The 15,406-nt window shown below is 42.7% G+C and overlaps 2 protein-coding genes across 10 annotated transcripts in view; both read right to left on the bottom strand.

The window, feature by feature from the left end:
- Window positions 1-7,021, bottom strand: part of hip1r (huntingtin interacting protein 1 related) — a 33,549-nt gene extending 26,528 nt beyond the window's left edge. The window contains exons 1-7 of the mRNA XM_080476284.1: window positions 6,779-7,021; window positions 4,625-4,688; window positions 3,494-3,636; window positions 2,788-2,844; window positions 2,205-2,285; window positions 1,917-1,993; window positions 1,624-1,685 (exon numbers count right to left, since the gene is read on the bottom strand). Of these exons, the coding sequence (XP_080332410.1) occupies window positions 1,624-1,685; window positions 1,917-1,993; window positions 2,205-2,285; window positions 2,788-2,844; window positions 3,494-3,636; window positions 4,625-4,688; window positions 6,779-6,859 (565 nt within the window). The 5' untranslated portion in view covers window positions 6,860-7,021. The remainder of the gene's footprint in view (window positions 1-1,623; window positions 1,686-1,916; window positions 1,994-2,204; window positions 2,286-2,787; window positions 2,845-3,493; window positions 3,637-4,624; window positions 4,689-6,778) is intronic.
- A 299-nt stretch (window positions 7,022-7,320) lies between these two features.
- On the bottom strand, window positions 7,321-15,190 carry ccdc62 (coiled-coil domain containing 62). 9 transcript variants are annotated; one of them, XM_080476445.1, is made up of 15 exons: window positions 15,098-15,173; window positions 14,533-14,601; window positions 14,389-14,445; window positions 14,053-14,160; window positions 13,036-13,176; window positions 12,673-12,856; window positions 12,254-12,405; window positions 11,982-12,083; window positions 11,058-11,229; window positions 10,825-10,911; window positions 10,551-10,639; window positions 9,868-9,944; window positions 8,584-8,689; window positions 7,612-7,746; window positions 7,321-7,507 (listed from the first exon to the last, which is right to left on the bottom strand). In XM_080476445.1, exons 4-15 carry the CDS (start codon window positions 14,062-14,064, stop codon window positions 7,439-7,441), a joined length of 1,326 nt encoding a protein of 441 aa, XP_080332571.1. In that variant the 5' UTR covers window positions 14,065-14,160; window positions 14,389-14,445; window positions 14,533-14,601; window positions 15,098-15,173; the 3' UTR covers window positions 7,321-7,438. The 9 variants fall into 9 exon arrangements, with proteins under 9 accessions (XP_080332571.1, XP_080332567.1, XP_080332564.1 ...); XM_080476444.1 differs by having other exon boundaries at window positions 7,322-7,510; XM_080476441.1 differs by lacking the exon at window positions 14,053-14,160 and having other exon boundaries at window positions 14,389-14,429; window positions 15,098-15,190.
- Window positions 15,191-15,406: the final 216 nt, after the last annotated feature.

Here is a 15,406-nt window from a genome sequence, read left to right on the forward strand (position 1 = left end):
AGAAACTTCTGATCTGGCCCTTCCCCACCTCCCACCACCGACTGAGAGAAGAAAAACACTCTAGAACCAGTTAAAATTCTCACAAACACTAAAATCATTTAAAAGTTTAACATTAAAATGCCAAAAAGAGCCTGATTTTCTATTGCCAGATAAAAACAGCTCTGCTAAGACTAAGTGATGATCTTAAAACCAGCAGGGACAATGTGGCCGTTTACAACACGAGGGACAAAAGAGACAGACATATAAAATCTATCCAGCCTGGCTGCGCTGTTTTGACCATCACGACTTTAACCCATGTGAATTGTACATCAGAGGAGTGCTTATTCCTCCACACATCCACCAGGCCATCTGAGAGAGGAAACGGGAGGACTGAGGGTGGGGTTCTGCTCCTGTCCTGTCCACACCATCATCTGGACAACAGTTCCAGTCTCCTCCATCACTACAGTCTCACCATGACTAATGTTTTCCATTACGGCCTTCATTTTTTCAAAGAGAGCCAGACGCTCTGCACCACCTCTTGGTACATACGCTCTGCACCACCTCTTGGTACATACGCTCTGCACCACCCCTTGGTACATACGCTCTGCACCAGCTCTTGGTACAGACGCTCTGCACCACCCCTTGGTACATACGCTCTGCACCACCTCTTGGTACATACGCTCTGCACCACCTCTTGGTACAGACGCTCTGCACCACCCCTTGGTACATACGCTCTGCACCACCCCTTGGTACATACGCTCTGCACCACCTCTTGGTACAGACGCTCTGGACCACCTCTTGGTACAGACGCTCTGCACCACCTCTTGGTACAGACGCTCTGCACCACCTCTTGGTACAGACGCTCTGCACCACCCCTTGGTACATACGCTCTGCACCACCTCTTGGTACATACGCTCTGCACCACCTCTTGGTACAGACGCTCTGCACCACCTCTTGGTAAAAACACATTAATGAGGCAAAAACTGAAATCAGGGATTTTCACTGTGACCATTAAAACTTTTTCTATTTCTAAACTTGATCAAATCTTTACATTCAGATTAGGAGAGAAACGGATGGCAACTCCAGCACTTTCCGTGTGGACGGTCCAGCCAGCGGGGACACCTGGATGATCTCATCATTGATCACAACTCCGCTTTCAAATAGATCCGCCACACAATTTGGGTCCTTAAAAAACCCACCACTGCCTTATTCATTCTGGAAGCGTAGGTGAAGCTCTCACATCCGCCCTTCTCCCCAACCACCTGCAGCACCTGCTCCACGGTGGAGCTGGGCTGCGGCACCAACCGGACTCCATGTCTCAGAGACACGGGAGACGTCTCAGAGGACGCCATCCCGGCCACGAGACACGGAAAAACACTCAAAAACCTCCAGCAAGCGAAGTTTAAACTACACTAACAACACATGGAAGGATCATCCAAAAACACACAGTCGGAATAAGAAAACAATAATAAATCGCTCTCAACTCCGCTCTCTCTCAAACACACGTCCACATGTGACAGAAAGAAAGAAAGAAGGAAGTCAATTCTTCTGATCAGGTGTCACCACATGACCTACACCAGACCCCTGGGGAACACCACGGTACATTACAACAACGTGACACAGTCGATCACGTTGTGATTTCACCTGTCTCCGCCATCTTCAGTCCAGCGTCCATGTAATCCAGCAGCTCGTTGGTCATCTCCAGCCTGAAACACACAACGTGGGCGAGTGAGTGGAGAACGTCTCCTGATGGATGAAAGAGCGAGTGGACGAGTGAGTGGAGAACGTCTCCTAATGGATGAAAGAGCGAGTGGAGAAAGTCTCCTGATGGATGAAAGAGCGAGTGGAGAACGTCTCCTGATGGATGAAAGAGCGAGTGGAGAACGTCTCCTGATGGATGAAAGAGTGAGTGAACGAGTGAGTGGGTGATGTCGTACACTCTGGTCATGTCCGTCCCGGCCTCCCTCTCCAGGGTCTCGTCGCTGGCCTCGAGGTTAGCTGGGATTACTTTGTGCTGTCGGAGCAACGAAATCACAGATTAGATCAGATCACAGATTAAATCACAGGAAGAGTCACTGACACGCTCACAGCTACTCTTTAGACATATGGAAAACATTTGATTCAATGCATCAGTATAAAACATTTATGTCCAAACAAACAGGCAAGCAGATTAAAGCAAAAGTTATTGTTCCAATAAAAAACATTAAAAACACAGTGAGCTTCACCTTGGCATGGAAATCCAGTTTGTGGCCGAGGAATTTAGTGTACAAGGCCACGATGTGACCGTATCGATCGTGCAAGTTTCCCTGGAAGTTAAAAAGTCATCGAAAAGAAAAATCAGTTAATAAAAAATAAATAAATTTAAAAAAAAAAAAAGGTTAAACATTATTTGACGAGAGAAAAAACAGATATGAGATCAAAACATTCAAATCATGTCAAACATAAACAGAGTGAGAAGGAAGGAAGGAACGACAACAGGTATTTAATTACGAAAATCCTGATAGTTATTAAAAGAAACACTTCATTCAGAAAGAAGAATAAATGGAAAAGAAAAGGAAAAAAAAGCCAGAAGTAGGAAAATAAGGGAATAAAACAAAAAAAGAAAATGTGAAAGAAAAGAAATGTTGAGTAAGAAACATAGAAGAGGAAAAGAAAAGAGGAGTGAAGACAATGAAAAAAGGAAACAAAGTTTAACATTTTGAAACTCGAAACTTGAAGAAGAATCAGTTGCTTTTCATTTCATCCACCGACGTCCAGGAAGATGTGAGGTGGATAATTCAAGATGAAAAGAGAGAAAGGTCTCCTCACCCACAGGACGCCCATATCTTTAACTGTACGACAGTGTCTGTGAGAGTCCGTCACCACCTGTCAATCAAACACAGGGGGCGGGGCATCACAGGGGGCGGGGCATCACAAGCACAACATTTAAAACATCAAACCTTTTAACTTTAATAAAAATCATGGAAAACAGGGTTTCCCCTTAAAAACACCTCACACAGTATTACAGCTCTATAATCTGATGTTAAAAGGAGGAAGATGCTCTCTAATCCAAATTTTAGAGGAGGAAGATGCTCTCCAATCTGATATTAGAGGGGGAGGATGCTCTATAATCTGATGTTAGAGGAGGAAAATGCTCTGTAATCTGATGTTAGAGGAGGAAGATGCTCTATAATCTGATGATCGAGGACGGTGCTCTATGATCTGATGTTAGAGGAGGAAGATGCTCTATAATGTGATGTTAGAGGAGGAAGACGCTCTATAATCTGATGTTAGAGGAGGAAGATGTGCTATAATCTGATGTTAGAGGAGGAAGATGCTCTATAATCTGATGTTAGAGGAGGAAGATGCTCTATAATCTGATGTTAGAGGAGGAAGATGCCCTATAATCTGATGTTAGAGGAGGACGATGCTCTATAATCAGTGACTTGAGATGACCGTGTTGTTATTGTCACTACATGAATTGATTGATCTGGTAGAGAAGGTTCTGTGAGAGTGAGGAAATGGGAGGAGTTACGTTGCGGTGTCCTCCTCGCAGCACTTTGTGCAGCAGGTAGCAGAACTTCCAGCTGACCATGGAGTTGCTGGACAGCGGCAGGTTGAGGACGTACGACCAGAAGGTGGTGGCTCCACGTTCCTTATGACTCCCCAGGATGACATCTGCACCATCGTCATGGAAACTCACAAGTAATCATGAAAACGCTCAGTAAAAAACACTGAAAACAAACTGGATCAGCCACATCATGATACAAACGACAGCACCGACTAGTGGTCCAACGTAAGAACTCTTTTTAAAGGTTTCCGTGGAAACGGACGAAAATGGAAAAAAATTATCCATTTTAATTTAAAATGTTTATACAGTGCAAACTCATGCATATCACACCACATATATTTATATCCATACATAGTAGTATGGAATACTAGTCAGGAAGTGAGCAATCTAAATTTTTATAGATTTAAATTGATAATCAATTTCAATCGTGATTTTAATTTAAATCTTCATTGTTTCCGTTTTCTTTTTTTGTTTTTTTTTATTTCATGTCTATTCAATTTTAATCTGGTATTGTTGAATGAGAGGAAGTGCAGTTGCTGTTTATATATTCTTTGATGAGCTCCGGGACGATCGAATTTCCCTTCAGGGATTAATAAAGTGCTATCTATCCATCTATCTATCCATCTATCTATCTATCTATTTATCCATCTATCCATCTATCCATCTATCTATCCATCTATCTATCTATCTATTTATCCATCTATCCATCCAGCTATCCAGCTATCCATCCATCTATCCATCCATCTATCCATCTATCCATCTATCTATCCATCTATCCATCCATCTATTCATCCATCTATCCATCTATCCATCTATCCATCTATCCATCAGAGCTCACCACTACACCACCGTGTCGGGCCCTGAATGTTTCCATGACTCAAGCACATCCACAATGAAAAGTTTGGATTTTAGCAGCAATATGGAACCTTCCCACTTGAACATCATTGATGAAGAACACCACTGTGGTTCCTTATCCCATTAGAACCGTTACATCGTGGTTTTGTGGTTCTAAGGTTGGTTGGTGGTCTGAAAGCGAGTTTCTCCAGGAGGCGATCACCTGGTGTGAATCTGACCTGCTGCTTCTCCAAAGGATACTGCGAACATACTTCTCCTTCACTGGTGTTTCAGACGTGGCAACAATTTTAGTGATACTTTGGAGCTGGAAGAAAAAGAGAAAGAAAAACTTGACAACAAATCTGATTAAACTGGAAACCAAACATCCTCTAGATTTTTCTTTACAAATTTAGTTGGTAAGCTGGCATCTTGGAAGCTGGCATCGTTCTCGCCATGCTCATACCATGATCATCTAGATTTAAACGTCATCTGTTCAGACTGTTTTGTTGAAAGTAGATTAAATTCCGTTTGTAAATTTAACCTTTGTTGATATAGTTCTGGGGAAGGGGTGGCAGAGTGTTGTTGATCTAGTTTGATTATGAGATCCATCAGTTCATTTAAACGTTTTTGCCTTTGTTTATTTGTAGATGAATAATATGAAAATATATGACCCTGTAAGAATGCCTTCGAACTTTCGCAGATTGTACAATAGGTTACATCAGGTGTTAGATTTGTTTTGAGGAAAACTTCAATCTGTCTGGAGATATACTGAGTAAATCCTTCACTGGATAACAGAAGAGGGTTGAGACTCCAAGCGTAACCAGAGTTTTGGTTTGGAAAACTGAGCTTCAGAACCAGAGGGCTGTGATGTGGTGTTACGATACTGTGATATATACATGACTTGACCTTAGACAATAACTTTTTGTCAACAAAAAAGTAGTCAACGTGCGAGAGCGTTTGGTGTACTGGAGAAAAGAATGAGTATTGTCTGGTTGATGGAAAAAGGAATCACCCACATCAACAACCCCGTAAGTCTCCAGGTATGGTTGTAGGGCCAAAGACCATTTAGAAACTGATGATGGCTTAGTCGAGGAGCAGTCAAGTGCAGAGTTTATAACAGTATTCATATCTCCCCCAAGTATTAATTGGTGAGTGTCAATAAAAGGTAGTAAGTGAAGTCATTTCTTTAAAAAATGACTGTCATCCCAGTTGGGAGCATAAATATTTGCTAAAATTAAAAGGGAGTTAAATAACGAGCCAGTCACCACTACCAAGCGGCCATTTGGGTCTGCTATTATATCAGAAACAATAAATGGAGCTGATTTATGTATGAGAATTGCAGTTCCTCTCGCTTTACTGTTAAATTTAGAATAGAACGTTTGTCCAACCCAACCTTTTTATAAAATTTTTGAATGATCTATATTTTTTTAGGTATGTCTCCTGGAGAAATGCTTTATTTACCTTGAGATTTGAAAGATGAGAAAAAACTTCATTACCTTTGATTGGGTTGTTTAGTCCCCTAACATGCCAGCTGATAAGATTGTCATTGTTTTTTAAAGGATTTTTATGCAACATAATCAATACTGTTGTACTTTCTTGCACGTTTCAGAAGTTGAGGCGTCTTTTTTGGAAATATTAGATTATAAGATACTTTATTCATCGCAAAACTTAGAAATGAATTTGTTACAGCAGCAAAAACAGGAGAAAAAAGCAGAGAATAATAAGTACTCTATACAGAAAAAGATAACTACTCTACTATAAAAAATGTTTAACAATATAAATTAAACCTTTGACTGAGTTTCGTATGCAAGTGCAAGAATATTTCCATCAGCAGGTGTGGAGGTAAAGGCACTGGAGATATTTCACGGTCACACATTATTTAACAGAAACTGAATCGACAAATATTAGACATGAAGCAGGTCGGATTGAAAGTCAACATCAGTAAATATGCAAATAAATTCATATATGGTTCGTGGAGGCTTTGCATCAGGGATCAGCTAGTATTGCACAGTATAAAACTGATTTTGTGTGTGAAATACGGTCACACTGATTTAAATATAAATCAATTTTATTTTTTTATAAATAGATTTTCAGAAATGAAGAAAAACAACTTCCTGTGTAGTTATTCTAACTTCCGGTGTGGACATCTTCATAATTGAGACGAAACCTGATTTATTTGTAGATTAAAACAACAAACTGATTTACTACAATTATGAAAAGCTTCGAAAACTAAAATGGTTATTTTGATCTTATTTCAGACTCGTTTTCAACATGCCAACTCTAACAAAGATTGAATTTATAATCAACAAACGAAAACAATGAAAGAAGAAAAACAAAAAAACAACGAAAACAATGAAAACCAACGACGTAAAAAAAAATTTATAATTTCAGGATAGATTATATAAATTAACTCACCTGTTGTTTCCCGAACTGCTCTTTCTCCGCAGCCAAAGCTTTTTCCGTCTTATTGTCGCTCTTGTTCTTGGATTTACTCATGTTGGCTCGTTTAAAATCGGACGTTTAAAAGTTGAGTCGCCGCGTTGTGGAGCTCACCGGCGCGCTCGTGCCTCATTGAGACGTCAGCAGCTCGTGAGGTGCCCCTGTGCACGCGCACGTTCAGGTGAACAAGTCACACATCCCTCCCAAAATAACAACAAAAAAAAAAAACAACCACAGACTGAATGAGGCGGGTTTCGTTTGTGCGTAAAAGCTCTCCAAATGCGTAAAAACGCAAAGTGCAGACGGAAAAATAATTTTTTTCAGGGAATTAGAACCCACAGATGTAAAGTTTGAGTGTATTTACTTAAAAAATGGACGTCAGAAACGTTTATCAGCTGCAGAGATTTTCGCCTGAGTCACCAGCAGAGAAACTGGAAAGTCAAACTGATCAGCCCTGTAGGACAGGTTCCACATCTCAGCCTCTCCACAGCAGTCTTCCAAAGGAATTCATCAACGGTTAAACCACACATCTCATAGATATTTAATACTGTACATGTGTACAAAAAATAATACACAAAATATACATTAGTATAATAAAAAATTTCAGACGTTGGTGTGTAACGCTGGTTTTCAGGCTCATGAAGGCGACGTGCCTTGCTGACAGGCGCTGTGTCGAGGGCAGTTTCTGGGCGGAGCTTCACACAGCTGCTGGGGAAAGAAAGAAATATAACAAAAAGCTTTCATAGCGAGACACACCCACCGGGAGAGGATGAAGAGTCAGACACCACACCCCAGACAACAGGCATTACCATCTGTGTGGAGGCGGCGGCATGGAAGACACAGGGGTCGGAGGTCACGCTGCGTCTCAGGCTGCTGACATCGGCGAGCAGCCGGGATTCATCCAGAAGCCTCTGGGGAGAGCAGCAGGACAGAGCGCCGTCGCCCTGAGGAGGAGACAAGTTCAATGTTGAAGGAACATGGGGGGGGTAGAGTTACTGTACCACGGTGGAGGGAAATCGCTCCATTAAAAAACTCTTTTTATTTCTGGAAGTCTCATGTCGATGAGTTAGAATGATAAAATAAGATTAAGACTGAGTCGGAGCATTTTCAAAAAGTTACATTTTCCCCCCGTTTCTATGGAAACAAAGCATTTTAAAAATGTTGTGTTTCCTTCTATTTCTATGGAAACAGGACATTTTCAAAAGCAGCATTTCCTTCTGTTTTTCACAAATATGGAGTTTTCAAAAAGTCCCCCCCCCCTCCCGTTTCTATGGAGATGGAGCATTTTCAAAAAGTTGTGTTTTCCCTGTTTCCAAGGAAACTGAACATTTCCAAAGAGTTGCATTTCCAGAGAGACAGCATATTCAAAAAGTTGCATTTTCCGCATTTCCATGGAAACAGAGCATTTTCAAAAAGTTGCATTTTCCGCATTTCCATGGAAACAGAGCATTTTCAAAAAGTTGCATTTCCCCAATTTTCATGTAGATGAAACATTTTCAAAAAGTTGCATTTTCCCCATTTCCATTGAGACGTAGTATTTTCAAAAAGTTCTGTTTCCACCATTTCCATGGAGCCAGGCTTTCCAAATAGTTGCGTTTTCCCCATTTCCATAGGAACGGTGCATTTCCAAAAAGTTGTGTTTCCCCCGTTTACACAGAGACAGAGCATTTGCATTTTCCTCATTTCCATGAAGATGGAACATTTTCAAAAAGTTGGGTTTTCCCTGTTTCCATGAAGACAGTGTTTTCATAAATGTTATTGATTCATCCCCCCTTGTTTACATCAGAGAGTGTTGAGCATCTGAGAGCTTCAGTTGGCGGTGACGGATCAGAACACGAGGTTCTGTGGTTCTGCAGCTTCACACAGCGACACAGCAGCTGCTCCTGGCTGAAGACACAAACAGACCATGTGGGATTAATGCAGAGAAAACACACACTACTGAGGCCCCGCCCACACCACAACGTTGTTTCATAACCATGGTTACTGTCCGATCGTCCACACGACGTTTGAGGAACCTGAAAACGTTTAATTTAAAAGTGTTCCAGAGAGGAGGACTTAGAAAATGCCGCCCCGGCTTTGACGTGTGGACAGACAAGAAAATCTGCTGAAAACGATGATGTCATGGCCCCGCCTCTCGACCTATAACCCCGCCTCCCTCTCCGTGACGTCATTAACACCACCAACATGGCGGACTACCTGCTCCAGGTGGAGCTGCAGGAGCTGCTGATGCTCGTCGCTTTAATAAGGACACATGCTGGATTTGTCCTTTTCTATGTTTTTTCATGCTCCGTGTCTTCTTCTCTGTTTCTGCTGTGTTTCTGTGGCAGCGTTACAGCACCACCTATAGGCCTGGCAGATGGACTACGTCATTTTGAGTACCATAATTTCTGGACTATAAGCCTCTATTTTTTTCCACACACTTTAAACGCTGCAGCTTAAATGACCGGCTAATTTGTGGGTGATGCGTTCAAGTGCATCACGTAACTCCGACCCTCCGGGGAGAAGGCAGGGCTCCCCTGCCGCATTGCTCTGCTCTGAACTGCCTTTCAAACAGTCCATCTCATCATATTCTTCCAATCCAATTGTTGTTCACACAATTAAAATTTGGAATCAGTGTCGGCGCTCTTTCAAGCTGACCAAGTTACTATTTACAGCTCCTATTTAAAGAAATCACATGTTCATCCCCTCATTGACCGATGAGGTTTTTAATATCTGGGATGGGAACGGCTTACATTCTCTCTTTAATTTGAATATAGACAATACTTTTTCTTCCTTTGAACAGTTGGTCCAAAACTTTAATAATCCCAAGTCACACTTTTTTCGATATCTGCAATTAAGACATTTTGTTGTTCTTTGAATACCAAATGTTTGATATAACTTAGTCATAGGCTGCTTTATTTGATCCGGTATGTCTTATTATTTTTTCCCTGTTTGTTTGTTTGTGTTAAATATGTTTAATAGTGTTTAAAAACAATAAAAAAAACATTGATCAAAAAAAAAAAAAAGAAATGAGTTTCTTCCCCCAGAAATCAGTTTGAGAAATTGATGGTGTTTCACTGGTTCACCTGCGGAGGAGCTCCTGGGCGCTCTGCTCTTCCTTCAGCCTCAGCTGCTGCAGGTCGTTCTGCTGATTCTCACACACCTGAAAGACACAAACCGACTTCCTGCATCTGAACTCAACTCAGAAATAAACACAAACCGGCTCCAGGTGACGATAATGAAACTACAGCGGCTGCCAGTGAAGAAAACATGAAGCCAGTTTCACATGTTTGAGTTTATTTCCTGAGACTTTGGTGATTTTGACTCCGATCAGTCGAGCAGCTGTGAAGGAATGTTGCTCAACCAGACAAACTCGTCTGAAGATGAAGAGATGAAGGAACAAGGTACACTCTGCGGCTGACCTGACAGTTACTGTGGACCTTCACTGTAGTGTCTCTGTGTTACTCTGGACCTTCGCTGTAGAGTCACTGTGGACCTTCACTGTAGTGTTTCTGTGGATCTTCACTGTGGTGTCTCTGTGTTACTCTGGACCTTCACTGTCGTGTCATTGTAGACCTTCAATGTAGTGTCTCTGTGTTATTGTGGACCTTCAATGTAGAGTCTCTGTGTTATTGTGGACCTTCACTGTAGTGTCTCTGTGGACCTTCACTGTAGTGTCACTGTGGACCATCGCTGTAGTGTCTCTGTGTTACTCTGGACCTTCACTGTAGATTCAATGTGGACCTTCAGTGTAGTGTTTCTGGCCCACCTGTCTCAGCCAGTGAAGTTCAGATGCGAGTCTCTCCTGTTTGGATCGAGCCAGCTGCAGCAGCTCATCCTTCCAGCTGTCGCCCCCTTCTGGTGAGATCAGGTCAGAGCAGCAGGAGTCACACACACACACACACACACACACACACACACACACACACACACACACACACACACACACACAAATAACTGTAACTTAGTGTGTGTGTGTGTGTGTGTGTGTGTGTGTGTGTGTGTGTGTGTGTGTGTGTGTGTGTGTGTGTGTGTGTGTTTACCAGTGAGCAGCAGCTGCAGTTCCTGCTTCAGTCGGATGATTTCTTCCCTCTGAGAGCTGCTCTGGGTCACCTGCTGCTGCAGCTCCTCTACACACACACACACACACACACACACACACACACACACACACACACACACACACACACACACACACACACACACACACACACACACACACACATTGAACCTGGGGTTGGTGGACGGGTGGATGAATGAAGTTGTGATGCTTCACCTCTCAGGTGAGCGACCTCCTGTCTGGCGTCTCTGCAGCGCCGTCGGTCCTCCTCCGAGTCTCTCTGCAGTTTGTCCTCCCGACATCGTTTCTCCTTCAGCGACGCTTCCAGCTCCTGCAGCCGCTCCGACAGGTGGAGGATGTGAGAGGAGGCGTCGGAGATGTTCTTATCCTGAGAAGAGCAAACGATGGATCACAGAGAGATCAGATCTGTTTCGGCAAGCTCCGGCAAGATTTCACAATATCACTTTAGATAAACTTTGTTTTATTGGCATTCCACACTGGTGTTTAAAACTGGACGTGCTCCTTCTACTTCAGCGATAGAAGTTGATTTATTCTACTATTATTATTTTGTTTTCTCTTTCGGTTTGATTCAAAGTGAAGGAGTGAGTCCAGGTATTTCACAGTAGTGAATTCATGAATCTGGGTTAAAATCATAATTCTATCAGAACTAAAGAACCGCGGCGAGCAGCCAGGTGGAACTGCAGCAGGCACAGGTACGTGTGTGTTCTTGACGTGTTGTGATGAAGGTGTGAAGCGGACGTGTCTCACCTGCAGCAGCTGATTGAGCTCCAGGAGTCGAAGTTTTCACTTGTTTTAATGCCAAAAACTAAAATTCCATTGTATACGCTGTATGCAGAATATTTAGTTATAAAGTTATTATATGTACATACTTTTTTTTTTTTTAACTTTGATTCGTTATTGAACTTTAACTTTCTTAGTACAACGTACACAATAGATTTTCTTGTCATTTTGCTCCAGAAGCATTAAACGTTTTTTGTTTTTTTATTTATCTATTTATATGTTTTGTGACTCCAGACTAATTTTATTTGGTGTAAAATCCTGAAAACATCTTTAAAGTCCGGCTTTAACCCTTCGTTCACTGGTCAGTGTTTGTCCAGAGTCGAGGGGAGATGATCTGACCTTGAGCTTCAGCATGGAGGTCAGCTCCTCCTCCTGGACCTGCAGGACGTCCAGCTGAGTGGACAGAGCCGCCACGCTGGAGCTCAGACTCTGGTTCGCCTCCTGGAACACATGACTGTGTGTGTGTGTGTGTGTGTGTGTGTGTGTGTGTGTGTGTGTGTGTGTGTGTGTGTGTGTGTGTGTGTGTGTGTGTGTGTGTGTGTGTGTGTGTGTGTGTGTGTGTGTGTGTGTGTGTGTGTGTGTGTGTGTGTGTGTGTGTGTGTGTGTTCTACCTGGACGTGGAGCCACTGCTCCCTGCTGACTCGGGGTTCCTCCTGCTGCCGAGCGTCTCGGAGGAGCTTCTGGGCGTCGGCCTCTCGTCTCTCGGCCGCACAGAGCCGGTTGGTCAGAGCTTTGATCATCTCGTTACGCCTCTGCAGCTCCTCTGCACAACCAACACACACACACTTGAGACATACACACACCTGAGACACACACACACACCTGAGACACACACACACCTGAGACACACATGCACGCATCACAAAAGAAAAAAAACACACACCCCCCCCCCCCCCCCCCCCCACTCAGACCCTCCTCCTCTCCCCCCCTCACCCTCCACTCGGACACCCCCTGCTCTCCCCCCCACCCTCCACTCGGACCCTCCTCCTTTCCCCCCCTCACCCTCCACTCGGACACCCCCCCCACTCACCCTCCACTCGGACCCTCCTCCTCTCCCCCCTCTGCCGGTCCTCCTCCCAGCAGCGCTGCTGTCGGCGGTGAGCCGCCATCATGGCGTCCAGCTCCTGCTCGCGGTTCTTCAGTTCAGCCACCAGCAGCTGCAGCTCCTTCCTCAGCCTCTGGATGGTGGCGCCGCTCAGGTCCTTCACTGGAGACTGGGAACACATAATCCCACCTGTTTCATAATCCCACCTGTTTCATAATCCCACCTGTTTCATAATCTCACCTGTTTCATAATCTCACCTCAGGCTAATAATGTCACCTCGGCTTCGAAAATAATCTCACCTCAATTTATCTTCATAATAATCTCAATTCATTTCTTTAGCAATCCCACCTCAGTGTTAAGTGAGCTGGGATTAAACCCAGGCCCTGCAGAGGGATTAGGAGCAGCAGCGCCCCCTACAGTGCAGCCGTTCATCCTGAAGCCCATCAGGCCCGAGGTTGGGACGTGGTCCGGTGGAGCTCCGTCATTTCTCTGAAGAAATCCAACAATATTGATTCATCAGATTCAACCGTTTTAAAATCCTTCAGATTATTAATCCAATGAAACCTCAACTAATTATATTTTGTTTTCCTACACGCATTGTTTTAATCTAGTTTTTCATTATCAGGTGGGCAAGTAATGCATTACAAATACTCAGATTACTGGAACTGGGTTGCATTTTAGAGTATATTATATAACAAATATATAGATGTACTCAACTTTATGTACAAGTTACATCATGAATTCTACCTCGGTACTTTTACTACTTTTGTGATTAGATTTGTGTTTTTTGTCAATGACAGTTTGTGAGCGTTTGCCTCAGAGCCAGGCTGTCAGGCTGAGTTTGTTAAAACACCCAGAATGCAACAGTTTTTTAGGACATTTCATTGTATTTTACGCTCACATTTTCTTCACGTATACTATTTTACCGGTCCGGCCGGCTCAGGATGAAACTGCTGTTTGTGGAACAGTCAAGTCATTTATTATTTATCACACACAACAACTATACATAGTATAATGTGCAGGGAAATGCTTTAAATACATGTTCCGCACCGAAACAACAGTTTTAATAGGGTAGAGGAATGAAAATGAAAATGTTTTCATTTAGAACACAAATAGGGAAAATAGCCAGTCTGCGCTTGGTTCCTCCACACACCACCTGCACTCCCTGACACATGACATTATCAATAATATTGTAGAAAATTAAGGCACATTAAAGATAAAAGATAAATATAGGAAAATGAACTATAATTAGTTGATTAAAAATTCAAACGAGAAGTGATTTTTGAGAGCAGTGCTTCGTATTTTTATTCTATCTCCGGGGTTTGTTGCTTCTGATTGAATTCAGTTCAGGCACTGTAGTTTTACTTGAGGAAACATTTTCCTTCTCTGCTTGTTTTCATCTTTTGTCGCACTGAATTGATCAACTCAGCCTTCTGGAGTTGATCCGAGCTGACTGAGTGAAGAAAGCTCCACCTGGACAGGTGAGGAGTCCAACACACACACACACGCACACACACACACACAGACACACAGACAAACGTTCATGGAATTGACTATAAAAATATAAAGAATGTTTCAACATCAACATTTTCACTCATCGTGAATCATACAGTGATGGCAGAAAGACACTGAAATACTAATATATTTTTGTAATTACAGAACTATATGCTCACATGTCTGCTGCTATAAGACGTTAATTACCTTCTTAATAGGAGTGCTGTGCCAGAGCAGAGTGGGATCATCTGAAACAGAGTAAAACTTCATACTGGATGAATTAATTACAATTAGTTTAGTTCATTGGGATTCAAATCGAGTTAATACAGGAGTGTAGCTGTTTATGTTTACCTTTGGACCAGGGCAAACAGGCTGGGGCTTTTCCATAACAGGTCCGTTTTCTGTCTTCATCCATCACATCTTCACAGATTAAACCACACTTTAGTTTTTCTCATAGTCTTATAATCAAACTATAGAATCCTGGAGGGAACGTGTGCCTGTCAACGTCCTGTGATCTCAGCATCTCCATGGCAACAGAAGCTGGTTTCCTTTGATCTCATTTGATTTCACCTCTCCTGCAAAAGGTGCCTCTCTCGTCCGCTTTGTACGGGAATATTCTTTCTTTTTTTAATTCAGAATTGAATCGTTCACAAAAGAATATAGAAAACGGCAGAAAAACAATGGTAACAAAATTAAACGGCAGCCTAGAATGGTGATCTTTGCCCTTTTCCACTAAAGCAGGCACAAGAATTAATGTAGACTTTAGTTCGTCCTCCTCTCATCCTACAACCAGTTAGCTTCTCAAGCTAACAGCCCTAAACTCACCATGACGACACGAACAGTTTACCAGCTGCTGGCCAGATAAATTAAACTCATCGCTGCTGATGGTAAATATTGTAAATCGTAATGTAAATACCTCACTGGCGCTTTATACTCTCGTTTGTTGACCAAAGTTTGAGCACTCGGAGGAAGTTCGCCAACTTTTGAAATCTGTGACGTAGGCGGAAGTGTCCTCACGTCGACAGCGTACGCGGACGTCGCCGCCATATTGGACCGGGCAACTCTACGGTGTTTGTATTGGAAGCTGCAGATTTAAATCATTTTTGAATCAGATAATCCCAGAATATTACGGAAGGTCTTCCGTAGAAAATGTACTGCCAATCATGAGTAATATGAACAATGTCTCTCAGTCCTCCATGATGTCCTGGATGTCCATTCTGAACAA

Source organism: Lipophrys pholis (assembly GCF_963383615.2).
Source record: "Lipophrys pholis genome assembly, chromosome: 12".
NCBI lineage: Eukaryota > Metazoa > Chordata > Actinopteri > Blenniiformes > Blenniidae > Lipophrys > Lipophrys pholis.